We start from the raw sequence: 27,069 nt of genomic DNA, 5'->3' as shown, positions 1-27,069 counted from the left end.
TACCCTGGGAACGAGAGCTCCCAGAGAGACATCGGGAAAACGATCCCATTTGCCGTCACCTCCCAAAGAATAGACGACTGAGGAAGAGACTTCCCTAGAGAGACGCAAGACCTGTCCTGGGAACCCCCCAAGAGGCTGATGTAAGCAATCCAAGAGGACACAAACTGATGGCAAGACACACCTTGCTCTTGGATTGCAAGAGCCTATAGTATCCCAAGGACCATGCTCCCCAAGGCAGTCCGCAGAGTCACCGCCATCCCTGTCAAATGCCCAAGACCGCTGTTCACAGCACGAGACCATGGGGTTGGTGGGGGAGGGGAGCTGGAGCAGCCCAGAGGGACCCTGGGGGAGACATGGGGAAGGAGGAAGGCCCGTTGGGGGGACCCCAGGAAGTGACCTCACTTCCCTGGCGACAGAGGCCAACGGAACTTGGAAGCTGGGGAGCCGGGCACCTACTGGTCCAGTCCAGGAGAGGACGGAGGAGGGATGGACTGGCTCTGCTGCATCCCGCTCCCCCGAGGCCGAGGCCGAGGCCGAGGCCGCAGGCGTCGTCACGGCAGAGATGGCCTCTGCCAAGCCTGCAGAACCTGGATGAGAACACGAGGCGGACGCCTATGGGCCGTTGCCCGCAGGGACCCAGAGGTACCACCGGGAGAGGGAGCTCCAGCCAAGGGCAGGGACCTCTCAGAGCCCACACGGGAGCCCCAAGCCCCCTCCCTGGATGACTTTGTGCAGAGGCGGGTGGTGAGGGGTGGGCCCACCTCAAGCAAGAGCCGGCTGACGCGGGCTTGGAGGCCTGCTGGGCAGGGCCTGTCCACACCCCGGGACCCAGCTGGCTGGGGAGAAGCAGGGGGCTGAGGGGGGTAGGTGTGGAGTCAGGGCCGAGCCCTGCGTGCAAGCGGTACCCCCAGCCCTCCAGGGGGCTCTCGTTCCTCCCGGGTCAGGGGGGAGCCACTGGTGTGTGGCAGGGGTGTGGTGTTTGAGCAGGCAAGGCCTCCCCTGATCTGGGAGCAGAAGGTCAAGGGGGCAGAAGAAGCAGCGAGAAGCTCACAGCCCCACAGGGCTCTGACGCCTCGGGGCCGGGCCCTCTGACGCTCACTGTCATTGCAGAGTCCCCCACCTGAGACCTGCCAGGAACAGGGTGAGGAAGGCAGAAGGCCACCCGAGGAACCTCCACACAGACTGCTCCCCGGGGTCCTCTGCCGGGCTGGTGGGGAGCACAGGAGCACCAGCTGTGGCCATGAAGACACCGTCCACATGAGCCTGACAACCCTGGAAGGCCTGGCACCCCCTGAGGCCCAGCCTGAAGGTGAGAAGATGGGGCCGGGGCTCTGGGCGCAGTGGGGGGAGCTGAGGTGTGGGCCGCACAGCGGGGAGTCCCCAGAGGATGGTGTTGGGCCAGGAGCCAAGACAAAGGCACACGCCCCGCCTGCAGGAGAGCAGAGCCAGCAGGTGCTGGCCGGGACTTGTCGGGAAGGCTCTGGGAAGACTGCTCTCCTTGGAAGAGCACATGGCAAGGCGGGCAGGCACCAAAGCTCTTCCTCTCTCACACCTCCAGCAGGAGACCTGGAATCCGAGGCCAAGACGCCAGCCGAGCCGAAAGACCCTGGAGCAGCCCCCAGAGGAGGTCCAGAACCACAGGAGGACTCAGCACCCGGGCAGGGAGGACCTCTGGCTCTTTCAGAGGGACGCCCACGTCCTCATGGGGACTCACCTCCCGGGGAGGATGAACCCTCTGCTCCTCTCCCAAGAGGCCCAGCTCCTCTTGAGGAGTCAACACCCGGGCAGGGTGGAACCAAGGCGCCGCCTGCAGGAGGACCAGGCCCCCATGAAGACTCAGCTCATGGGCAGGATCAACCTGCTGCTCCTCCTGAAGGAAGACCAGAGCCTCATGAGGTCTCACCTCCCAGGCAGGATGAAAATCCTGCTCTTCCTACAGGAGGACGAGGCTCTCAGGAAGACTCAGCAGCCGGGCAGGATGAAAATCCTGCTCCTCCTCCTGGAGGACGAGGCTCTCAGGAGGACTCACGAGCCGGGCAGGATGAAAATCCTGCTCCTCCTCCTGGAGGACGAGTCTCTCAGGAGGACTCACGAGCCGGGCGGGATGAAAATGCTTCTCCTCCTCCTGGAGGACAAGGCTCTCAGGTGGACTCACCAGCCAGGCAGATTGAAAATCCTGCTCCTCCTCCTGGAGGACGAGGCTCTCAGAAGGACTCATCAGCCAGGAAGGATGAAAATCTGGCTAATCCTCCTGGAGGGCGAGGCCCTCAGGATGTCTCACCAGCCGGTCAGGATGAACATTCTGCTCCTCCTACAGGAGGACAAGGCTCTCATGAGGACTCAGTAGCCGGGCAGGATGAAAATCCAGCTCCTCCTACAGGAGGACCAGGCTCTCATGAGGACTCAAGAGCCGGACCCGATGAAAATCCTGCTCCTCCTGCTGGACTACGAGACTCTCATGAGGACTCACTAGCTAGGCGGGATGAAAATCCTGTTCCTCCTCCTGAAGGACGAGGCTCTCATGATGTCTCACCAGCCGGGCAGGTGGAACATCCTGCTCCTACTACAGGAGAACGAGGCTCTCATGAGGACTCACCAGCTGGGCAGGATGAATACCCGGCTCCTCCTACAGGAGGACGAGGCTCTCATGCAGATGCACTGGCCCTGCCGGATGAATATCCTTCTCCTCCTCCTGGAGGACGAAGCTCTCATGAGGACTCATCAGCCGGGCCCAATGAAAATCCTGCTCTTCCTCCTGGATTACGAGGCTCTCATGACGACTCAGCAGCCGTGCAGGATGTAAATCCTGTTCCTCCTCCTGGAGGACGAGGCTCTCATGAGGACTCAGAAGCCAGGCAGGATGAACATCCTGCTCCTCCTCCTGGAAGACGAGGCTCTCAGGAGGACTCACGAGCTGGGAAGGATGAAAATCTTGTTCCTCCTCCTGGAGGACGAGGCTCTCATGATGTCTCACCAGCCGGGCAAAATGAACATCCTGCTCCTCCTACAGGACGATGCTCTCATGCAGACACACCAGCCCAGCAGGATCAAGATCCTGCTCCTCCTCCTGGAGGACGAGGCTCTCAGGAGGACCCCCCAACCGGGCAGGATGAAAGTGCTGCTCCTCCTCCAGTTGGACGAGGCTCTCAGGAGGACTCACCAGCCGGACAGGATGAAAAACCTGCTCCTCCTCCTCGAGGACGAGGCTCTCAGGAGGACTCACGAGCTGGGTGGGATGAAAATGCTTCTCCTCCTCCTGGAGGACAAGGCTCTCAGGTGGACTCACCAGCCAGGCAGAATGAAAATCCTGCTCCTCCTCCTGGAGGACGAGGCTCTCAGAAGGACTCATCAGCCGGGAAGGATGAAAATCTGGATAATCCTCCTGGAGGACAAGGCTCTCTGGAGGACTCAGCAGCCGTGCAGGATGAACATTCTGCTCCTCCTACAGGAGGACAAGGCTCTCCTGAGGACTCAGCAGCCGTGCAGGATGAACATCCTGCTCCTCCTCCCGGAGGACGAGGCTCTCAGGAGGACTCAGCAGCCGTGCAGGATAAACATCCTGCTCCTCCTCCTAGAGGACCAGGCTCTCCTGAGGACTCACGTGGCGGGCAGGTTGAAATTCCTGCTCCTCCTCCAGGAGGACGAGGCTCTCAGGAGGACTCACTTGCTGGGCAGGATGAAAATCCGGCTAATCCTCCTGGAGGACGAGGCTCTCACGAGGACTCACTAGCTGGGCAGGATGAGAATCCTGCTAGTCCTCCAGAAGTCTCCCGTCCACTCGAACCCTCACCAGCCCTGCAGGGGGCACTTGGCGCTGCTCTGGCCAAATTCCCGGACACTGATGTGCCTTTCCCTGTGCTAGATGGCAACGTTGTCCCGGCCTCTGCTGGGGACAAAGGGCCCGAGGAGCATTCAGCAGCCCTTTGGGGAGTGCCTGCCCTGACTGCTCCCGCACCCCCTGTACCAGGTCCTGGCCTGGCTCTTTCAAGAACCCTCGGCCCAGTTCCAAAACCACCTTCCCCAAGGTCCCCTCCGCCCCTGCCAGTGCCCTCCCCATCAGCTTCCCCCAAACCCCATCCCCTTGCTCCCCCTCCTGACATGGACGCTCCTTCCCCTCTCCTGATTTCTCTTTGGAGATGTGTCCAATTTCTCTTTCTGACTCATGTCATTTATGCTATAGTTCACTTTGTGTTTTGAGCCTAGAGTTGTTAGAACCTTGAAACAAAATAACAATAAAAAAAGGAAGTAGTTATTGATAGGGAAGTAATAAAAAGCACAAATTATTAAATAAAGCTAATTATTCTCAATCAATCATTGAGAAGCGAGAAGTGATTTGTGTGTGTGTGTCTTTTGGCCTTTGTCTTCTGTCTTTTGAGGGCTTCCCCCATGGCCTATGGAGGTTCCCAGGCTAGGGGGTGGATCGGGGCCAGAGCTGCCGGCCTCCAGCACAGCCAGAGCAACAGGGGATCCAAGCCGCGTCTGGGACCCACACCACAGCTCACGGCCACGCCGGATCCTTTCCCCTTGGAATGAGGCCAGGGATGGAACCCGCTGCCTCAGGGATACACGTCGGGGGCGAGACCTGCTGAGCCACGACGGGAACTCCGAGAGCCAGGAAACCATTGGAGGACCGTCCAATGTCAGCTGAATTGACGGCAGGGGCGGGGGTTGTGCACTTGTGCACAGCAGCTGCCCTTTCACCAAGCGCAGGGTCGCATTCATTCTTGGATGTGGTTGCACAGTATCCAGATCATGCTGATTCCCAGAGCTGAGGAATGACAAGGTTGCCATGGTTTAAACATGCCCACCAAAGCAAACGGGCTCATTCCTCGGGTTGAGGGGCCCCATCCAGGTCCCATCTCGTTGTGCTGGGGCGGAGGGGCTTGCTCTCTCAACCTGTTTCTTCTGCAGCCGTCTGGTACCTGCCCTCATGCGGACAGGAGGAGAGGTTGCTTCAACCACCTCCCCAGGGAGCCAAACCGGCAGCAGGAGTTCAAGCCATCCGTGCACTCGAACACACATACAAGTGTGGGCACGGATCTGCTTAGAGCGTTTCACATCAAACTTGAAAGGTGAGAAAAGGACGTCCCATCCTGGCACAGCAGAAAAAAATCCCACTAGGACGCATGAGTTTGCATGCTTGATCCCTGGCCTCCCTCAGTGGGTTAAGGATCTGGCATTGCCGTGAGCTGTGGTGGAGCTTGAAGAGGAGGCTTGGATCCAGCGTGGCTGGGACTGGGGCATGGGCTGTGGCAGGCAGCTGCAGCTCCAACTGGACCCCTTCCCTGGGAACCACCATATGCCCCGGGTGAGGCCCTCCAAAGCAAAACAGAAAAAGGAAGAATGAAAGAGTGTAAGATAAGAAACAAAACAGTGAGAGAAATAGAAAAAACATAAGGAGAGACTGTTGGGGCTTGGCAGAAATCAACCCACCCGGTATCCATGAGGATGCAAGTTCCATCCCCGCCCTCGCTCACTGGGTAAATAATCCAGGGCTGATCTGTCTCCTAGCCTGGGAACTTGTATGTGCCTTGCCCTGTGGCCCTAAAGAGACAGACAGCAAGACAGAAAGTAACACCAGACGAAAAAGCAAGGAAGCAAGCAAGCAAGACAGCCAATACCAAATGGGATGAGAGAGAGAGATGGCCCAGATCTCTGCCTCCCCAAACCCTGGGCCCGAAAAGCGGGGCCACTCTAGTAGGTCCTGGGTGTCTCCTCCCCTGCGGGGGCTGTGGGATGGTGGCATGGCTGAGGGACAGCGAGGCTTTCCGGACCCTGATACAGGCTCTGTCCTCCAGCCAGGACCCAGGGATTCCCCTTGGCAGTCCAGCTCATCCACGGCTGACAGAACGGACCCTTCCGGGCCTGTGACCCTCACGGCTCCGGGAGGAGGCCAAACAGCCAGGCAAGGCCCCCAGCGGACGAGCGGGTGCTGAGCCGAGTGTGGAGGGTCAGGCAGGGGCAACGAAGGCATGGAGAAGGGCTCGACGAGATCCCGCAGGAGCCAGGGTCCCATGGAGGCCAAGGGGGCAGGGGCAACGTGGCAGGGCCGCCCGGGGGAGCAGCCCTGGAAGAGGCCTGCTGAGGCGGGTGGCGAGGTGGCCGGCAGGGCTGGAAGCGCAGAAGGAGACCTTTGGGGGCATGTGCTGCCGGGGGTGTGCCAGGCTCCTCTGGCCAGCCCCACATCTGGCTTTGGGCCCCTGAAGAGGGATGCCATCATCCCAAGGACCCGGTGAGCTGGAACCCAAGCCTGGACCTGGCTTCTGTCCCCAGAGTGGCTCGCGCCTTGTGTTGAAACAAAAGCAAGGAGGGTCAGAGTCACTCCGAAGGAGAGCATGATGTGGATGGGATTTGATTGGATGCTTGTGTATTGAGGGCTGCAACCTTGGCACAGGGAGGGTTCCAGGCAAGGGGTGGAATCGGGGCTACAGCTGCTGGGCTGGGCCACAGCTACAGCCACAGCCATGCAGGATTTGAGCCACATCTGAGATACATACCACAGCTCACGGCAATGTTTATTACACATTGAATGTACATATGTATATAAAATTTTTTTTGGTTCTTACCTGTACCTGTTGAATATGGAAATTCACAGCCAGGAGGGATGGAATCTGAGCTGAACCTGTGACCTACACCACCATTGCTGAAATGCCAGATCCTGTCCCCACTGCACAGGGCTGGAGATCCAACGGGTGCCTCCACAGACACGACTGGATCATGACCCCACTGAGCCTCAGGGGGAACTCCAGCCAATCTTTTGGAAAATAGATCTTCCTATTAGGAAAGAGAATATGTGTATACGTCCAGATGGAACGTCCATCCTTATGAGGAGTTCCCGTTGGGGCTCAGTGGGAAGGAAACAGCCCAGGATCCATGAGGACACAGGTTTGATGGCTGGTCTCGCTCCATGGGTGAAGGAACCGGCATGGCCGTGAGCTGTGGTGTAGGTCGCAGACGAGGCTTCAATCCTGGATTGCTATAGCTGTGGTGGTGGCCGGTAGCTGCAGCTGCAATGCCACGCCAACCTGGGAACTTCCATATGCCACAGGTGAGGCCCGAAAACACAAATACAAATGAAGAACGCGAATTCTTAAGAAATCCATTTTGGAGAAAAATGAAACTTTGTGTTTGTGTGTGTGTGTGTCTCTTTTTTCTTTTGTCTGTTCAGGGCCGCACCCTCGGCATGTGCACCCTCCTTTGCTAGAGGTCCTATGGCTAGTGGACATCGTTTTGGAAATCCTAGCTAGTCAGGGCCCTCCGAGTAGAAAAAGACAGAGAAGGAAGCCACACTGGAAAGGAAGAAGACAAGCCATCCCTATTTTGAGATGAGAGGATCCTATACCTAGAGCATCCTCAGGACACTCCCAGGAAACTGGTAGAGCTCATCAGTGAATTTGGTAAGGCCACAGGATACACCCGTACTACCGAGAAATAGACTGCATTTCTATATACCAACAACGAATGACCGGAGAGAGAAATTACGGGAGAATCCTGTTTACTGTTGCATCCCAAAGAGTAAAATACTGAGGAATACACCTACTAGAGAGACAAGAGACCCATGCTCTGAAAACTCAAAGATGCTGATGCAAGCAATCAAGGATGACACATATCGATGGAGAGACTCGCCATGCTCTTGGATTGGAAGATTCCACATGATCATAATTGCTATCCTACCCAAGCGCATCCGCAGACTCAATGCAATCCCTATCCACGGACCAAGGACATTTTTCACAGAACTTGAACAAAATATTGTAAAGTTGGTTCGGTAGCACAAAAGCCCCAGAAGAGCCAAAGACATCCTGCAAAAGAGAAATGGAGCTGCAACAGTCAGGCTCCCTGAACTCAGACTATACCATAAAGCAGCAATCCTCAAAACCGCACGCTGCTTCCACAGAGAAAGACATGTACATCAGTGGAACAGGATGGAAAGCCCAGAAGGAAACCCCCCTCGCACCTACAGCCAACTCATCTGTGTGACAAAGGAGGCCAGACTATGCAGTGGACAAAAGACCGCCTGTTCAAGAAGGGGTGCCGGGAAGACGGGACAGCCCCATGGAAAAGAATGAAATGAGAACACTCCCTAACACCAGACACAAAAACAAGCTCCAAATGCATCAAAGACCTAGAGACACGACCAGACACTATAAAACGCTTAGAGGAAAACATAGGCCAAACACTCCCCAACATAAACGACAGCAACCTCTTCTCAGACCCACCTCTTAGAGCACTGACAGTAAAAACAACAATACACCAATGGGACTCAAGGAGCCTCAAAAGTTTCTGCACAGCCACGGAAACCCCAAACCAAACAAAAAGACTTCCCCCGGAACGGGAGAAAATCTTTGCAAATGAATCAACCCACAAGGGATTCATCTCCAAAATTTATAAACACCGCCCACCACTCCATACCAGAGCAACACAGCAACCCCTTCAAAAAATGGAAAGAAGATCTCAACAGCCAATTTTCCAAAGCAGACTTATGGGGGCAAAAACAAAACAAACAAACAAACAAAACACCTGAAAAGATGTTCAACATCACTCACTGCTAGAGAAACGTGAATCACAACCACCGTGAGGTACCACCTTACACCAGCCAGAATGGCCATCCTCAAAAGGTCTACAAACAATGAGTGTTGGAGAGGGTGTGGAGGAAAAGGAACCCTAGGACACTGTTGGGGGGAATGTCAATGGGTGCAACCGCTGTGGAAAACAGGATGCTGATGCCTCAGAAAGCGAAACATAGAACCACCACCCTTGGATCCAGCAATCCCACTCCTGGGCCTCTATCCAGAGAAAACCATGCCTTGCAAAGACACAGGTACGCCAGTGTTCATCGCAGCACTCTTTGCAGTAGCCAAGACATGGAAACCACCCAAGTGTCCATCGACAGAGGAGTGGATCAAGAAGCTGTGCTACATACACACCATGGAACATTCCTCAGCCATTAAAAGGAAAGAAAGAAGGGCATTGGTAGCAACCTGGATGGACCTGGAAACCATCGTGTTACGTGAAGTCATCAGACAATGAGACCCCAACATCCAAAGCTTTCCGTGACATGTGGACTCTAAAACAGGGCAGAAGGAACTTCTTTGCAGAACAGATCCTGACTCACAGACTTTGTAGAACTTACAGTTTCCAAATGAGAGAGTTTGGGTGGTGCGGGGATGCACTGAGGGTTTGGGATGGATGAGCTCCACAATTTGGTTTGATGATTGTTGGACACCTAGAAATGTAATAAAATTCATTAAGTTTTTGTTTACCAAAAGGAAGAAGCAGCCCCTTTCAACCCCTCAGAACCGAGGCCCTGCCACAGGGGACCCTTGAAGACGATCAGGATTTGGGAGCTGACCAGAGGCACACAATTCCCACTTGTTGCCTGGTGATCTTATTTTTTCAGCCACCCAACACCCCAGTCCATGAAGGTGATGGCTGTTGTTAAGCCTATCTTTTTTCGGTTTCTTCTTAGGGCTGCATCTGTGACATATGGAAGTTCCCAGGCCAGGGGTCCAATCGGAGCTACAGCAGCTGGCCTACACTTCAGCAGCAGAATCACCAGATTCATGGCAGCTCTGTGACCTACACCACAGCTCACAGCAATGGCAGATCCTTAACCCACTGAGCGAGGCCAATGCTCAATCCCCGACTCACACTGATACGAGGCCAGGGCTCATCGTGCATCCTCACACATCCTAGTCCCATTTGATTCTGCCCCACCCAGAGGGGAATGACACCAGTCCATATTTAGAGTATCATACATGAACATACATACATACAAATATATATATATATATATGTATATATATATGTACACACACACACACACACACACACACACAAACACATGGATATAATTATGTGTGTGTGTGTGTGTCTGTGTGTGTCTGTGTGTATTGTGTTCTCAGCTGCATCTGGGTCATAGGGAAGTTCCCGGCCAGGGATGGAATCTGAGCTGAACCTGTGACCTACACCATCATTGCTGAAATGCCAGATCCTGTCCCCACTGCACAGGGATGGAGATCCAATGGGTGCCTCCACAGACACGACTGGGTCATGAACCCACTGAGCCCCAGTGGGAATTCCAGCCAATGTTTTTGGAAAGAAGCTCTTCCTATTAGGAGGGAGAATATGTGTATAAGTCGAGGTGGAAAGTTCATTGCTATGAGGGGTTCCCGTTGGGGCTCAGTGGTAAGGACACTGCCTAGTAGCCATGAGGACACAGGTGTGATGGCTGGCCTCACTCCGTGGGTGAAGGATCCGGCATTGCCGTGAGCTGTGGTGTAGGTCGCAGAGAAGGCTCGGATCCTGCATTGCTATGGCGGGGGGGAGGAGGGGGGGAGGCCAGCAGCTGTAGCTGCGATGCCATCCAGGGGTGGCCTTCAAATGCAAACAGAATTAAAGAGAGCTAATGCTTAGGAAATCTGTCATGGAGAACAATGCAACTGTGGGTGTGTGCGTGTGTCTTGTGTTGTTTGTCTTTTCAGGGCTTCCCCCCTCGGCATGTGCAGAGTCCTGGGCTAGAGTCGCAGGAGGCACCATGAAGGCACAGAAATCAACTGCCTTTCTATACCCTGAGAACGAGAGCTCCCAGAGAGACATCGGGAAAACGATCCCATTTGCCGTCACCTCCCAAAGAATAGACGACTGAGGAAGAGACCTCCCTAGAGAGACGCAAGACCTGTCCTGGGAACCCCCCAAGAGGCTGATGTAAGCAATCCAAGAGGACACAAACTGATGGCAAGACACACCTTGCTCTTGGATTGCAAGAGCCTATAGTATCCCAAGGACCATGCTCCCCAAGGCAGTCCGCAGAGTCACCGCCATCCCTGTCAAGTGCCCAAGACCGCTGTTCACAGCACCAGACCATGGGGTTGGTGGGGGAGGGGAGCTGGAGCAGCCCAGAGGGACCCTGGGGGAGACATGGGGAAGGAGGAAGGCCCGTTGGGGGGACCCCAGGAAGTGACCTCACTTCCATGGCGACAGAGGCCAACGGAACTTGGAAGCTGGGGAGCTGGGCACCTACTGGTCCAGTCCAGGAGAGGACGGAGGAGGGATGGACTGGCTCTGCTGCATCCCGCTCTCCCGAGGCCGAGGCCGAGGCCGAGGCCGCAGGCGTCGTCACGGCAGAGATGGCCTCTGCCAAGCCTGCAGAACCTGGATGAGAACGCGAGGCGGACGCCTATGGGCCGTTGCCCGCAGGGACCCAGAGGTACCACCGGGAGAGGGAGCTCCAGCCAAGGGCAGGGACCTCTCGGAGCCCACACGGGAGCCCCAAGCCCCCTCCCTGGATGACTTTGTGCAGAGGCGGGTGGTGAGGGGTGGGCCCACCTCAAGCAAGAGCCGGCTGACGCGGGCTTGGAGGCCTGCTGGGCAGGGCCTGCCCACACCCCGGGACCCAACTGGCTGGGGAGAAGCAGGGGGCTGAGGGGGGTAGGTGTGGAGTCAGGGCCGAGCCCTGCGTGCAAGCGGTACCCCCAGCCCTCCAGGGGGCTCTCGTTCCTCCCGGGTCAGGGGGGAGCCACTGGTGTGTGGCAGGGGTGTGGTGTTTGAGCAGGCAAGGCCTCCCCTGATCTGGGAGCAGAAGGTCAAGGGGGCAGAAGAAGCAGCGAGAAGCTCACAGCCCCACAGGGCTCTGACGCCTCGGGGCCGGGCCCTCTGACGCTCACTGTCATTGCAGAGTCCCCCACCTGAGACCCGCCAGGAACAGGGTGAGGAAGGCAGAAGGCCACCCGAGGAACCTCCACACAGACTGCTCCCCGGGGTCCTCTGCCGGGCTGGTGGGGAGCACAGGAGCACCAGCTGTGGCCATGAAGACACTGTCCACATGAGCCTGACAACCCTGGAAGGCCTGGCACCCCCTGAGGCCCAGCCTGAAGGTGAGAAGATGGGGCCGGGGCTCTGGGCGCAGTGGGGGGAGCTGAGGTGTGGGCCGCACAGCGGGGAGTCCCCAGAGGATGGTGTTGGGCCAGGAGCCAAGACAAAGGCACACGCCCCGCCTGCAGGAGAGCAGAGCCAGCAGGTGCTGGCCGGGACTTGTCGGGAAGGCTCTGGGAAGACTGCTCTCCTTGGAAGAGCACATGGCAAGGCGGGCAGGCACCAAAGCTCTTCCTCTCTCACACCTCCAGCAGGAGACCTGGAATCCGAGGCCAAGACGCCAGCCGAGCCGAAAGACCCTGGAGCAGCCCCCAGAGGAGGTCCAGAACCACAGGAGGACTCAGTGCCCGGGCAGGGAGGACCTCTGGCTCTTTCAGAGGGACGCCCACGTCCTCATGGGGACTCACCTCCCGGGGAGGATGAACCCTCTGCTCCACTCCCAAGAGGCCCAGCTCCTCTTGAGGAGTCAACACCCGGGCAGGGTGGAACCAAGGCGCCGCCTGCAGGAGGACCAGGCCCCCATGAAGACTCAGCTCATGGGCAGGATCAACCTGCTGCTCCTCCTGAAGGAAGACCAGAGCCTCATGAGGTCTCACCTCCCAGGCAGGATGAAAATCCTGCTCTTCCTACAGGAGGACGAGGCTCTCAGGAAGACTCAGCAGCCGGGCAGGATGAAAATCCTGCTCCTCCTCCTGGAGGACGAGGCTCTCAGGAGGACTCACGAGCCGGGCAGGATGAAAATCCTGCTCCTCCTCCTGGAGGACGAGTCTCTCAGGAGGACTCACGAGCCGGGCGGGATGAAAATGCTTCTCCTCCTCCTGGAGGACAAGGCTCTCAGGTGGACTCACCAGCCAGGCAGAATGAAAATCCTGCTCCTCCTCCTGGAGGACGAGGCTCTCAGAAGGACTCATCAGCCAGGAAGGATGAAAATCTGGCTAATCCTCCTGGAGGACGAGGCCCTCAGGATGTCTCACCAGCCGGTCAGGATGAACATTCTGCTCCTCCTACAGGAGGACAAGGCTCTCATGAGGACTCAGTAGCCGGGCAGGATGAAAATCCCGCTCCTCCTACAGGAGGACCAGGCTCTCATGAGGACTCAAGAGCCGGACCCGATGAAAATCCTGCTCCTCCTGCTGGACTACGAGACTCTCATGAGGACTCACTAGCTAGGCGGGATGAAAATCCTGTTCCTCCTCCTGAAGGACGAGGCTCTCATGATGTCTCACCAGCCGGGCAGGTGGAACATCCTGCTCCTACTACAGGAGAACGAGGCTCTCATGAGGACTCACCAGCTGGGCAGGATGAATACCCGGCTCCTCCTACAGGAGGACGAGGCTCTCATGCAGATGCACTGGCCCTGCCGGATGAATATCCTTCTCCTCCTCCTGGAGGACGAAGCTCTCATGAGGACTCATCAGCCGGGCCCAATGAAAATCCTGCTCTTCCTCCTGGATTACGAGGCTCTCATGACGACTCAGCAGCCGTGCAGGATGTAAATCCTGTTCCTCCTCCTGGAGGACGAGGCTCTCATGAGGACTCAGAAGCCAGGCAGGATGAACATCCTGCTCCTCCTCCTGGAAGACGAGGCTCTCAGGAGGACTCACGAGCTGGGAAGGATGAAAATCTTGTTCCTCCTCCTGGAGGACGAGGCTCTCATGATGTCTCACCAGCCGGGCAGGTTGAACCTCCTTCTCCTCCTCCAGGAGGACGAGGCTCTCATGATGTCTCACCAGCCGGGCAGGTTGAACCTCCTTCTCCTCCTCCAGGAGGACGAGGCTCTCATGATGTCTCACCAGCCGGGCAAAATGAACATCCTGCTCCTCCTACAGGACGATGCTCTCATGCAGACACACCAGCCCAGCAGGATCAAGATCCTGCTCCTCCTCCTGGAGGACGAGGCTCTCAGGAGGACCCCCCAACCGGGCAGGATGAAAGTGCTGCTCCTCCTCCAGTTGGACGAGGCTCTCAGGAGGACTCACCAGCCGGACAGGATGAAAAACCTGCTCCTCCTCCTCGAGGACGAGGCTCTCAGGAGGACTCACGAGCTGGGTGGGATGAAAATGCTTCTCCTCCTCCTGGAGGACAAGGCTCTCAGGTGGACTCACCAGCCAGGCAGAATGAAAATCCTGCTCCTCCTCCTGGAGGACGAGGCTCTCAGAAGGACTCATCAGCCGGGAAGGATGAAAATCTGGATAATCCTCCTGGAGGACAAGGCTCTCTGGAGGACTCAGCAGCCGTGCAGGATGAACATTCTGCTCCTCCTACAGGAGGACAAGGCTCTCCTGAGGACTCAGCAGCCGTGCAGGATGAACATCCTGCTCCTCCTCCCGGAGGACGAGGCTCTCAGGAGGACTCAGCAGCCGTGCAGGATAAACATCCTGCTCCTCCTCCTAGAGGACCAGGCTCTCCTGAGGACTCACGTGGCGGGCAGGTTGAAATTCCTGCTCCTCCTCCAGGAGGACGAGGCTCTCAGGAGGACTCACTTGCTGGGCAGGATGAAAATCCGGCTAATCCTCCTGGAGGACGAGGCTCTCACGAGGACTCACTAGCTGGGCAGGATGAGAATCCTGCTAGTCCTCCAGAAGTCTCCCGTCCACTCGAACCCTCACCAGCCCTGCAGGGGGCACTTGGCGCTGCTCTGGCCGAATTCCCGGACACTGATGTGCCTTTCCCTGTGCTAGATGGCAACGTTGTCCCGGCCTCTGCTGGGGACAAAGGGCCCGAGGAGCATTCAGCAGCCCTTTGGGGAGTGCCTGCCCTGACTGCTCCCGCACCCCCTGTACCAGGTCCTGGCCTGGCTCTTTCAAGAACCCTCGGCCCAGTTCCAAAACCACCTTCCCCAAGGTCCCCTCCGCCCCTGCCAGTGCCCTCCCCATCAGCTTCCCCCAAACCCCATCCCCTTGCTCCCCCTCCTGACATGGACGCTCCTTCCCCTCTCCTGATTTCTCTTTGGAGATGTGTCCAATTTCTCTTTCTGACTCATGTCATTTATGCTATAGTTCACTTTGTGTTTTGAGCCTAGAGTTGTTAGAACCTTGAAACAAAATAACAATAAAAAAAGGAAGTAGTTATTGATAGGGAAGTAATAAAAAGCACAAATTATTAAATAAAGCTAATTATTCTCAATCAATCATTGAGAAGCGAGAAGTGATTTGTGTGTGTGTGTCTTTTGGCCTTTGTCTTCTGTCTTTTGAGGGCTTCCCCCATGGCCTATGGAGGTTCCCAGGCTAGGGGGTGGATCGGGGCCAGAGCTGCCGGCCTCCAGCACAGCCAGAGCAACAGGGGATCCAAGCCGCGTCTGGGACCCACACCACAGCTCACGGCCACGCCGGATCCTTTCCCCTTGGAATGAGGCCAGGGATGGAACCCGCTGCCTCAGGGATACACGTCGGGGGCGAGACCTGCTGAGCCACGACGGGAACTCCGAGAGCCAGGAAACCATTGGAGGACCGTCCAATGTCAGCTGAATTGACGGCAGGGGCGGGGGTTGTGCACTTGTGCACAGCAGCTGCCCTTTCACCAAGCGCAGGGTCGCATTCATTCTTGGATGTGGTTGCACAGTATCCAGATCATGCTGATTCCCAGAGCTGAGGAATGACAAGGTTGCCATGGTTTAAACATGCCCACCAAAGCAAACGGGCTCATTCCTCGGGTTGAGGGGCCCCATCCAGGTCCCATCTCGTTGTGCTGGGGCGGAGGGGCTTGCTCTCTCAACCTGTTTCTTCTGCAGCCGTCTGGTACCTGCCCTCATGCGGACAGGAGGAGAGGTTGCTTCAACCACCTCCCCAGGGAGCCAAACCGGCAGCAGGAGTTCAAGCCATCCGTGCACTCGAACACACATACAAGTGTGGGCACGGATCTGCTTAGAGCGTTTCACATCAAACTTGAAAGGTGAGAAAAGGACGTCCCATCCTGGCACAGCAGAAAAAAATCCCACTAGGACGCATGAGTTTGCATGCTTGATCCCTGGCCTCCCTCAGTGGGTTAAGGATCTGGCATTGCCGTGAGCTGTGGTGGAGCTTGAAGAGGAGGCTTGGATCCAGCGTGGCTGGGACTGGGGCATGGGCTGTGGCAGGCAGCTGCAGCTCCAACTGGACCCCTTCCCTGGGAACCACCATATGCCCCGGGTGAGGCCCTCCAAAGCAAAACAGAAAAAGGAAGAATGAAAGAGTGTAAGATAAGAAACAAAACAGTGAGAGAAATAGAAAAAACATAAGGAGAGACTGTTGGGGCTTGGCAGAAATCAACCCACCCGGTATCCATGAGGATGCAAGTTCCATCCCCGCCCTCGCTCACTGGGTAAATAATCCAGGGCTGATCTGTCTCCTAGCCTGGGAACTTGTATGTGCCTTGCCCTGTGGCCCTAAAGAGACAGACAGCAAGACAGAAAGTAACACCAGACGAAAAAGCAAGGAAGCAAGCAAGCAAGACAGCCAATACCAAATGGGATGAGAGAGAGAGATGGCCCAGATCTCTGCCTCCCCAAACCCTGGGCCCGAAAAGCGGGGCCACTCTAGTAGGTCCTGGGTGTCTCCTCCCCTGCGGGGGCTGTGGGATGGTGGCATGGCTGAGGGACAGCGAGGCTTTCCGGACCCTGATACAGGCTCTGTCCTCCAGCCAGGACCCAGGGATTCCCCTTGGCAGTCCAGCTCATCCACGGCTGACAGAACGGACCCTTCCGGGCCTGTGACCCTCACGGCTCCGGGAGGAGGCCAAACAGCCAGGCAAGGCCCCCAGCGGACGAGCGGGTGCTGAGCCGAGTGTGGAGGGTCAGGCAGGGGCAACGAAGGCATGGAGAAGGGCTCGACGAGATCCCGCAGGAGCCAGGGTCCCATGGAGGCCAAGGGGGCAGGGGCAACGTGGCAGGGCCGCCCGGGGGAGCAGCCCTGGAAGAGGCCTGCTGAGGCGGGTGGCGAGGTGGCCGGCAGGGCTGGAAGCGCAGAAGGAGACCTTTGGGGGCATGTGCTGCCGGGGGTGTGCCAGGCTCCTCTGGCCAGCCCCACATCTGGCTTTGGGCCCCTGAAGAGGGATGCCATCATCCCAAGGACCCGGTGAGCTGGAACCCAAGCCTGGACCTGGCTTCTGTCCCCAGAGTGGCTCGCGCCTTGTGTTGAAACAAAAGCAAGGAGGGTCAGAGTCACTCCGAAGGAGAGCATGATGTGGATGGGATTTGATTGGATGCTTGTGTATTGAGGGCTGCAACCTTGGCACAGGGAGGGTTCCAGGCAAGGGGTGGAATCGGGGCTACAGCTGCTGGGCTGGGCCACAGCTACAGCCACAGCCATGCAGGATTTGAGCCACATCTGAGATACATACCACAGCTCACGGCAATGTTTATTACACATTGAATGTACATATGTATATAAAATTTTTTTTGGTTCTTACCTGTACCTGTTGAATATGGAAATTCACAGCCAGGAGGGATGGAATCTGAGCTGAACCTGTGACCTACACCACCATTGCTGAAATGCCAGATCCTGTCCCCACTGCACAGGGCTGGAGATCCAACGGGTGCCTCCACAGACACGACTGGATCATGACCCCACTGAGCCTCAGGGGGAACTCCAGCCAATCTTTTGGAAAATAGATCTTCCTATTAGGAAAGAGAATATGTGTATACGTCCAGATGGAACGTCCATCCTTATGAGGAGTTCCCGTTGGGGCTCAGTGGGAAGGAAACAGCCCAGGATCCATGAGGACACAGGTTTGATGGCTGGTCTCGCTCCATGGGTGAAGGAACCGGCATGGCCGTGAGCTGTGGTGTAGGTCGCAGACGAGGCTTCAATCCTGGATTGCTATAGCTGTGGTGGTGGCCGGTAGCTGCAGCTGCAATGCCACGCCAACCTGGGAACTTCCATATGCCACAGGTGAGGCCCGAAAACACAAATACAAATGAAGAACGCGAATTCTTAAGAAATCCATTTTGGAGAAAAATGAAACTTTGTGTTTGTGTGTGTGTGTGTCTCTTTTTTCTTTTGTCTGTTCAGGGCCGCACCCTCGGCATGTGCACCCTCCTTTGCTAGAGGTCCTATGGCTAGTGGACATCGTTTTGGAAATCCTAGCTAGTCAGGGCCCTCCGAGTAGAAAAAGACAGAGAAGGAAGCCACACTGGAAAGGAAGAAGACAAGCCATCCCTATTTTGAGATGAGAGGATCCTATACCTAGAGCATCCTCAGGACACTCCCAGGAAACTGGTAGAGCTCATCAGTGAATTTGGTAAGGCCACAGGATACACCCGTACTACCGAGAAATAGACTGCATTTCTATATACCAACAACGAATGACCGGAGAGAGAAATTACGGGAGAATCCTGTTTACTGTTGCATCCCAAAGAGTAAAATACTGAGGAATACACCTACTAGAGAGACAAGAGACCCATGCTCTGAAAACTCAAAGATGCTGATGCAAGCAATCAAGGATGACACATATCGATGGAGAGACTCGCCATGCTCTTGGATTGGAAGATTCCACATGATCATAATTGCTATCCTACCCAAGCGCATCCGCAGACTCAATGCAATCCCTATCCACGGACCAAGGACATTTTTCACAGAACTTGAACAAAATATTGTAAAGTTGGTTCGGTAGCACAAAAGCCCCAGAAGAGCCAAAGACATCCTGCAAAAGAGAAATGGAGCTGCAACAGTCAGGCTCCCTGAACTCAGACTATACCATAAAGCAGCAATCCTCAAAACCGCACGCTGCTTCCACAGAGAAAGACATGTACATCAGTGGAACAGGATGGAAAGCCCAGAAGGAAACCCCCCTCGCACCTACAGCCAACTCATCTGTGTGACAAAGGAGGCCAGACTATGCAGTGGACAAAAGACCGCCTGTTCAAGAAGGGGTGCCGGGAAGACGGGACAGCCCCATGGAAAAGAATGAAATGAGAACACTCCCTAACACCAGACACAAAAACAAGCTCCAAATGCATCAAAGACCTAGAGACACGACCAGACACTATAAAACGCTTAGAGGAAAACATAGGCCAAACACTCCCCAACATAAACGACAGCAACCTCTTCTCAGACCCACCTCTTAGAGCACTGACAGTAAAAACAACAATACACCAATGGGACTCAAGGAGCCTCAAAAGTTTCTGCACAGCCACGGAAACCCCAAACCAAACAAAAAGACTTCCCCCGGAACGGGAGAAAATCTTTGCAAATGAATCAACCCACAAGGGATTCATCTCCAAAATTTATAAACACCGCCCACCACTCCATACCAGAGCAACACAGCAACCCCTTCAAAAAATGGAAAGAAGATCTCAACAGCCAATTTTCCAAAGCAGACTTATGGGGGCAAAAACAAAACAAACAAACAAACAAAACACCTGAAAAGATGTTCAACATCACTCACTGCTAGAGAAACGTGAATCACAACCACCGTGAGGTACCACCTTACACCAGCCAGAATGGCCATCCTCAAAAGGTCTACAAACAATGAGTGTTGGAGAGGGTGTGGAGGAAAAGGAACCCTAGGACACTGTTGGGGGGAATGTCAATGGGTGCAACCGCTGTGGAAAACAGGATGCTGATGCCTCAGAAAGCGAAACATAGAACCACCACCCTTGGATCCAGCAATCCCACTCCTGGGCCTCTATCCAGAGAAAACCATGCCTTGCAAAGACACAGGTACGCCAGTGTTCATCGCAGCACTCTTTGCAGTAGCCAAGACATGGAAACCACCCAAGTGTCCATCGACAGAGGAGTGGATCAAGAAGCTGTGCTACATACACACCATGGAACATTCCTCAGCCATTAAAAGGAAAGAAAGAAGGGCATTGGTAGCAACCTGGATGGACCTGGAAACCATCGTGTTACGTGAAGTCATCAGACAATGAGACCCCAACATCCAAAGCTTTCCGTGACATGTGGACTCTAAAACAGGGCAGAAGGAACTTCTTTGCAGAACAGATCCTGACTCACAGACTTTGTAGAACTTACAGTTTCCAAATGAGAGAGTTTGGGTGGTGCGGGGATGCACTGAGGGTTTGGGATGGATGAGCTCCACAATTTGGTTTGATGATTGTTGGACACCTAGAAATGTAATAAAATTCATTAAGTTTTTGTTTACCAAAAGGAAGAAGCAGCCCCTTTCAACCCCTCAGAACCGAGGCCCTGCCACAGGGGACCCTTGAAGACGATCAGGATTTGGGAGCTGACCAGAGGCACACAATTCCCACTTGTTGCCTGGTGATCTTATTTTTTCAGCCACCCAACACCCCAGTCCATGAAGGTGATGGCTGTTGTTAAGCCTATCTTTTTTCGGTTTCTTCTTAGGGCTGCATCTGTGACATATGGAAGTTCCCAGGCCAGGGGTCCAATCGGAGCTACAGCAGCTGGCCTACACTTCAGCAGCAGAATCACCAGATTCATGGCAGCTCTGTGACCTACACCACAGCTCACAGCAATGGCAGATCCTTAACCCACTGAGCGAGGCCAATGCTCAATCCCCGACTCACACTGATACGAGGCCAGGGCTCATCGTGCATCCTCACACATCCTAGTCCCATTTGATTCTGCCCCACCCAGAGGGGAATGACACCAGTCCATATTTAGAGTATCATACATGAACATACATACATACAAATATATATATATATATATATGTATATATATATGTACACACACACACACACACACACACACACAAACACATGGATATAATTATGTGTGTGTGTGTGTGTCTGTGTGTGTCTGTGTGTATTGTGTTCTCAGCTGCATCTGGGTCATAGGGAAGTTCCCGGCCAGGGATGGAATCTGAGCTGAACCTGTGACCTACACCATCATTGCTGAAATGCCAGATCCTGTCCCCACTGCACAGGGATGGAGATCCAATGGGTGCCTCCACAGACACGACTGGGTCATGAACCCACTGAGCCCCAGTGGGAATTCCAGCCAATGTTTTTGGAAAGAAGCTCTTCCTATTAGGAGGGAGAATATGTGTATAAGTCGAGGTGGAAAGTTCATTGCTATGAGGGGTTCCCGTTGGGGCTCAGTGGTAAGGACACTGCCTAGTAGCCATGAGGACACAGGTGTGATGGCTGGCCTCACTCCGTGGGTGAAGGATCCGGCATTGCCGTGAGCTGTGGTGTAGGTCGCAGAGAAGGCTCGGATCCTGCATTGCTATGGCGGGGGGGAGGAGGGGGGGAGGCCAGCAGCTGTAGCTGCGATGCCATCCAGGGGTGGCCTTCAAATGCAAACAGAATTAAAGAGAGCTAATGCTTAGGAAATCTGTCATGGAGAACAATGCAACTGTGGGTGTGTGCGTGTGTCTTGTGTTGTTTGTCTTTTCAGGGCTTCCCCCCTCGGCATGTGCAGAGTCCTGGGCTAGAGTCGCAGGAGGCACCATGAAGGCACAGAAATCAACTGCCTTTCTATACCCTGAGAACGAGAGCTCCCAGAGAGACATCGGGAAAACGATCCCATTTGCCGTCACCTCCCAAAGAATAGACGACTGAGGAAGAGACCTCCCTAGAGAGACGCAAGACCTGTCCTGGGAACCCCCCAAGAGGCTGATGTAAGCAATCCAAGAGGACACAAACTGATGGCAAGACACACCTTGATCTTGGATTGCAAGAGCCTATAGTATCCCAAGGACCATGCTCCCCAAGGCAGTCCGCAGAGTCACCGCCATCCCTGTCAAGTGCCCAAGACCGCTGTTCACAGCACCAGACCATGGGGTTGGTGGGGGAGGGGAGCTGGAGCAGCCCAGAGGGACCCTGGGGGAGACATGGGGAAGGAGGAAGGCCCGTTGGGGGGACCCCAGGAAGTGACCTCACTTCCATGGCGACAGAGGCCAACGGAACTTGGAAGCTGGGGAGCTGGGCACCTACTGGTCCAGTCCAGGAGAGGACGGAGGAGGGATGGACTGGCTCTGCTGCATCCCGCTCTCCCGAGGCCGAGGCCGAGGCCGAGGCCGCAGGCGTCGTCACGGCAGAGATGGCCTCTGCCAAGCCTGCAGAACCTGGATGAGAACGCGAGGCGGACGCCTATGGGCCGTTGCCCGCAGGGACCCAGAGGTACCACCGGGAGAGGGAGCTCCAGCCAAGGGCAGGGACCTCTCGGAGCCCACACGGGAGCCCCAAGCCCCCTCCCTGGATGACTTTGTGCAGAGGCGGGTGGTGAGGGGTGGGCCCACCTCAAGCAAGAGCCGGCTGACGCGGGCTTGGAGGCCTGCTGGGCAGGGCCTGCCCACACCCCGGGACCCAACTGGCTGGGGAGAAGCAGGGGGCTGAGGGGGGTAGGTGTGGAGTCAGGGCCGAGCCCTGCGTGCAAGCGGTACCCCCAGCCCTCCAGGGGGCTCTCGTTCCTCCCGGGTCAGGGGGGAGCCACTGGTGTGTGGCAGGGGTGTGGTGTTTGAGCAGGCAAGGCCTCCCCTGATCTGGGAGCAGAAGGTCAAGGGGGCAGAAGAAGCAGCGAGAAGCTCACAGCCCCACAGGGCTCTGACGCCTCGGGGCCGGGCCCTCTGACGCTCACTGTCATTGCAGAGTCCCCCACCTGAGACCCGCCAGGAACAGGGTGAGGAAGGCAGAAGGCCACCCGAGGAACCTCCACACAGACTGCTCCCCGGGGTCCTCTGCCGGGCTGGTGGGGAGCACAGGAGCACCAGCTGTGGCCATGAAGACACTGTCCACATGAGCCTGACAACCCTGGAAGGCCTGGCACCCCCTGAGGCCCAGCCTGAAGGTGAGAAGATGGGGCCGGGGCTCTGGGCGCAGTGGGGGGAGCTGAGGTGTGGGCCGCACAGCGGGGAGTCCCCAGAGGATGGTGTTGGGCCAGGAGCCAAGACAAAGGCACACGCCCCGCCTGCAGGAGAGCAGAGCCAGCAGGTGCTGGCCGGGACTTGTCGGGAAGGCTCTGGGAAGACTGCTCTCCTTGGAAGAGCACATGGCAAGGCGGGCAGGCACCAAAGCTCTTCCTCTCTCACACCTCCAGCAGGAGACCTGGAATCCGAGGCCAAGACGCCAGCCGAGCCGAAAGACCCTGGAGCAGCCCCCAGAGGAGGTCCAGAACCACAGGAGGACTCAGCACCCGGGCAGGGAGGACCTCTGGCTCTTTCAGAGGGACGCCCACGTCCTCATGGGGACTCACCTCCCGGGGAGGATGAACCCTCTGCTCCACTCCCAAGAGGCCCAGCTCCTCTTGAGGAGTCAACACCCGGGCAGGGTGGAACCAAGGCGCCGCCTGCAGGAGGACCAGGCCCCCATGAAGACTCAGCTCATGGGCAGGATCAACCTGCTGCTCCTCCTGAAGGAAGACCAGAGCCTCATGAGGTCTCACCTCCCAGGCAGGATGAAAATCCTGCTCTTCCTACAGGAGGACGAGGCTCTCAGGAAGACTCAGCAGCCGGGCAGGATGAAAATCCTGCTCCTCCTCCTGGAGGACGAGTCTCTCAGGAGGACTCACGAGCCGGGCGGGATGAAAATGCTTCTCCTCCTCCTGGAGGACAAGGCTCTCAGGTGGACTCACCAGCCAGGCAGAATGAAAATCCTGCTCCTCCTCCTGGAGGACGAGGCTCTCAGAAGGACTCATCAGCCAGGAAGGATGAAAATCTGGCTAATCCTCCTGGAGGACGAGGCCCTCAGGATGTCTCACCAGCCGGTCAGGATGAACATTCTGCTCCTCCTACAGGAGGACAAGGCTCTCATGAGGACTCAGTAGCCGGGCAGGATGAAAATCCCGCTCCTCCTACAGGAGGACCAGGCTCTCATGAGGACTCAAGAGCCGGACCCGATGAAAATCCTGCTCCTCCTGCTGGACTACGAGACTCTCATGAGGACTCACTAGCTAGGCGGGATGAAAATCCTGTTCCTCCTCCTGAAGGACGAGGCTCTCATGATGTCTCACCAGCCGGGCAGGTGGAACATCCTGCTCCTACTACAGGAGAACGAGGCTCTCATGAGGACTCACCAGCTGGGCAGGATGAATACCCGGCTCCTCCTACAGGAGGACGAGGCTCTCATGCAGATGCACTGGCCCTGCCGGATGAATATCCTTCTCCTCCTCCTGGAGGACGAAGCTCTCATGAGGACTCATCAGCCGGGCCCAATGAAAATCCTGCTCTTCCTCCTGGATTACGAGGCTCTCATGACGACTCAGCAGCCGTGCAGGATGTAAATCCTGTTCCTCCTCCTGGAGGACGAGGCTCTCATGAGGACTCAGAAGCCAGGCAGGATGAACATCCTGCTCCTCCTCCTGGAAGACGAGGCTCTCAGGAGGACTCACGAGCTGGGAAGGATGAAAATCTTGTTCCTCCTCCTGGAGGACGAGGCTCTCATGATGTCTCACCAGCCGGGCAGGTTGAACCTCCTTCTCCTCCTCCAGGAGGACGAGGCTCTCATGATGTCTCACCAGCCGGGCAGGTTGAACCTCCTTCTCCTCCTCCAGGAGGACGAGGCTCTCATGATGTCTCACCAGCCGGGCAAAATGAACATCCTGCTCCTCCTACAGGACGATGCTCTCATGCAGACACACCAGCCCAGCAGGATCAAGATCCTGCTCCTCCTCCTGGAGGACGAGGCTCTCAGGAGGACCCCCCAACCGGGCAGGATGAAAGTGCTGCTCCTCCTCCAGTTGGACGAGGCTCTCAGGAGGACTCACCAGCCGGACAGGATGAAAAACCTGCTCCTCCTCCTCGAGGACGAGGCTCTCAGGAGGACTCACGAGCTGGGTGGGATGAAAATGCTTCTCCTCCTCCTGGAGGACAAGGCTCTCAGGTGGACTCACCAGCCAGGCAGAATGAAAATCCTGCTCCTCCTCCTGGAGGACGAGGCTCTCAGAAGGACTCATCAGACGGGAAGGATGAAAATCTGGATAATCCTCCTGGAGGACAAGGCTCTCTGGAGGACTCAGCAGCCGTGCAGGATGAACATTCTGCTCCTCCTACAGGAGGACAAGGCTCTCCTGAGGACTCAGCAGCCGTGCAGGATGAACATCCTGCTCCTCCTCCCGGAGGACGAGGCTCTCAGGAGGACTCAGCAGCCGTGCAGGATAAACATCCTGCTCCTCCTCCTAGAGGACCAGGCTCTCCTGAGGACTCACGTGGCGGGCAGGTTGAAATTCCTGCTCCTCCTCCAGGAGGACGAGGCTCTCAGGAGGACTCACTTGCTGGGCAGGATGAAAATCCGGCTAATCCTCCTGGAGGACGAGGCTCTCACGAGGACTCACTAGCTGGGCAGGATGAGAATCCTGCTAGTCCTCCAGAAGTCTCCCGTCCACTCGAACCCTCACCAGCCCTGCAGGGGGCACTTGGCGCTGCTCTGGCCAAATTCCCGGACACTGATGTGCCTTTCCCTGTGCTAGATGGCAACGTTGTCCCGGCCTCTGCTGGGGACAAAGGGCCCGAGGAGCATTCAGCAGCCCTTTGGGGAGTGCCTGCCCTGACTGCTCCCGCACCCCCTGTACCAGGTCCTGGCCTGGCTCTTTCAAGAACCCTCGGCCCAGTTCCAAAACCACCTTCCCCAAGGTCCCCTCCGCCCCTGCCAGTGCCCTCCCCATCAGCTTCCCCCAAACCCCATCCCCTTGCTCCCCCTCCTGACATGGACGCTCCTTCCCCTCTCCTGATTTCTCTTTGGAGATGTGTCCAATTTCTCTTTCTGACTCATGTCATTTATGCTATAGTTCACTTTGTGTTTTGAGCCTAGAGTTGTTAGAACCTTGAAACAAAATAACAATAAAAAAAGGAAGTAGTTATTGATAGGGAAGTAATAAAAAGCACAAATTATTAAATAAAGCTAATTATTCTCAATCAATCATTGAGAAGCGAGAAGTGATTTGTGTGTGTGTGTCTTTTGGCCTTTGTCTTCTGTCTTTTGAGGGCTTCCCCCATGGCCTATGGAGGTTCCCAGGCTAGGGGGTGGATCGGGGCCAGAGCTGCCGGCCTCCAGCACAGCCAGAGCAACAGGGGATCCAAGCCGCGTCTGGGACCCACACCACAGCTCACGGCCACGCCGGATCCTTTCCCCTTGGAATGAGGCCAGGGATGGAACCCGCTGCCTCAGGGATACACGTCGGGGGCGAGACCTGCTGAGCCACGACGGGAACTCCGAGAGCCAGGAAACCATTGGAGGACCGTCCAATGTCAGCTGAATTGACGGCAGGGGCGGGGGTTGTGCACTTGTGCACAGCAGCTGCCCTTTCACCAAGCGCAGGGTCGCATTCATTCTTGGATGTGGTTGCACAGTATCCAGATCATGCTGATTCCCAGAGCTGAGGAATGACAAGGTTGCCATGGTTTAAACATGCCCACCAAAGCAAACGGGCTCATTCCTCGGGTTGAGGGGCCCCATCCAGGTCCCATCTCGTTGTGCTGGGGCGGAGGGGCTTGCTCTCTCAACCTGTTTCTTCTGCAGCCGTCTGGTACCTGCCCTCATGCGGACAGGAGGAGAGGTTGCTTCAACCACCTCCCCAGGGAGCCAAACCGGCAGCAGGAGTTCAAGCCATCCGTGCACTCGAACACACATACAAGTGTGGGCACGGATCTGCTTAGAGCGTTTCACATCAAACTTGAAAGGTGAGAAAAGGACGTCCCATCCTGGCACAGCAGAAAAAAATCCCACTAGGACGCATGAGTTTGCATGCTTGATCCCTGGCCTCCCTCAGTGGGTTAAGGATCTGGCATTGCCGTGAGCTGTGGTGGAGCTTGAAGAGGAGGCTTGGATCCAGCGTGGCTGGGACTGGGGCATGGGCTGTGGCAGGCAGCTGCAGCTCCAACTGGACCCCTTCCCTGGGAACCACCATATGCCCCGGGTGAGGCCCTCCAAAGCAAAACAGAAAAAGGAAGAATGAAAGAGTGTAAGATAAGAAACAAAACAGTGAGAGAAATAGAAAAAACATAAGGAGAGACTGTTGGGGCTTGGCAGAAATCAACCCACCCGGTATCCATGAGGATGCAAGTTCCATCCCCGCCCTCGCTCACTGGGTAAATAATCCAGGGCTGATCTGTCTCCTAGCCTGGGAACTTGTATGTGCCTTGCCCTGTGGCCCTAAAGAGACAGACAGCAAGACAGAAAGTAACACCAGACGAAAAAGCAAGGAAGCAAGCAAGCAAGACAGCCAATACCAAATGGGATGAGAGAGAGAGATGGCCCAGATCTCTGCCTCCCCAAACCCTGGGCCCGAAAAGCGGGGCCACTCTAGTAGGTCCTGGGTGTCTCCTCCCCTGCGGGGGCTGTGGGATGGTGGCATGGCT

The 27,069-nt window shown here is 56.1% G+C and overlaps 2 protein-coding genes across 2 annotated transcripts; both read left to right on the top strand.

Moving 5' to 3' along the window:
- The first annotated feature begins 12,122 nt into the window (after nucleotides 1-12,122).
- Nucleotides 12,123-14,970, top strand: LOC146396433 (uncharacterized). Its single transcript, XM_084994165.1, has 2 exons — nucleotides 12,123-13,549; nucleotides 13,613-14,970. Exons 1-2 carry the CDS (start codon nucleotides 13,401-13,403, stop codon nucleotides 14,418-14,420), a joined length of 957 nt encoding a protein of 318 aa, XP_084850291.1. The 5' UTR covers nucleotides 12,123-13,400; the 3' UTR covers nucleotides 14,421-14,970.
- A 6,706-nt stretch (nucleotides 14,971-21,676) lies between these two features.
- Nucleotides 21,677-25,627, top strand: LOC146396432 (uncharacterized). The gene is made up of 3 exons (XM_084996393.1): nucleotides 21,677-21,898; nucleotides 22,367-22,565; nucleotides 22,815-25,627. Exons 1-3 carry the CDS (start codon nucleotides 21,743-21,745, stop codon nucleotides 25,514-25,516), a joined length of 3,057 nt encoding a protein of 1,018 aa, XP_084852519.1. The 5' UTR covers nucleotides 21,677-21,742; the 3' UTR covers nucleotides 25,517-25,627.
- Nucleotides 25,628-27,069: the final 1,442 nt, after the last annotated feature.

The sequence above is a fragment of the Sus scrofa genome, chromosome 14 (assembly GCF_054392235.1).
Source record: "Sus scrofa isolate SSC_HxYL_T2T_F1_AM1 chromosome 14, Sscrofa_HxYL_maternal_Yorkshire_Landrace_v2.0, whole genome shotgun sequence".
Lineage (NCBI taxonomy): Eukaryota > Metazoa > Chordata > Mammalia > Artiodactyla > Suidae > Sus > Sus scrofa.
The sequence above is the reverse complement of the archived record's forward strand: the minus strand, read 5'-3'. Positions and strand labels throughout refer to the sequence as shown.

Excerpts from the sequence above, each read along its gene's own strand:
- LOC146396432 (XM_084996393.1), top strand. The coding sequence starts at position 21,743 with ATGGACTGGCTCTGCTGCATCCCGCTCTCCCGAGGCCGAGGCCGAGGC. Across the intron at positions 21,899-22,366 it reads TTGCCCGCAGGGACCCAGAG|AGTCCCCCACCTGAGACCCG; the intron begins GTACCACCGGGA and ends CTGTCATTGCAG. Across the intron at positions 22,566-22,814 it reads CCCTGAGGCCCAGCCTGAAG|CAGGAGACCTGGAATCCGAG; the intron begins GTGAGAAGATGG and ends TCACACCTCCAG.
- LOC146396433 (XM_084994165.1), top strand. The coding sequence starts at position 13,401 with ATGAGGACTCAGAAGCCAGGCAGGATGAACATCCTGCTCCTCCTCCTG. Across the intron at positions 13,550-13,612 it reads ATGTCTCACCAGCCGGGCAG|GTTGAACCTCCTTCTCCTCC; the intron begins GTTGAACCTCCT and ends CCAGCCGGGCAG.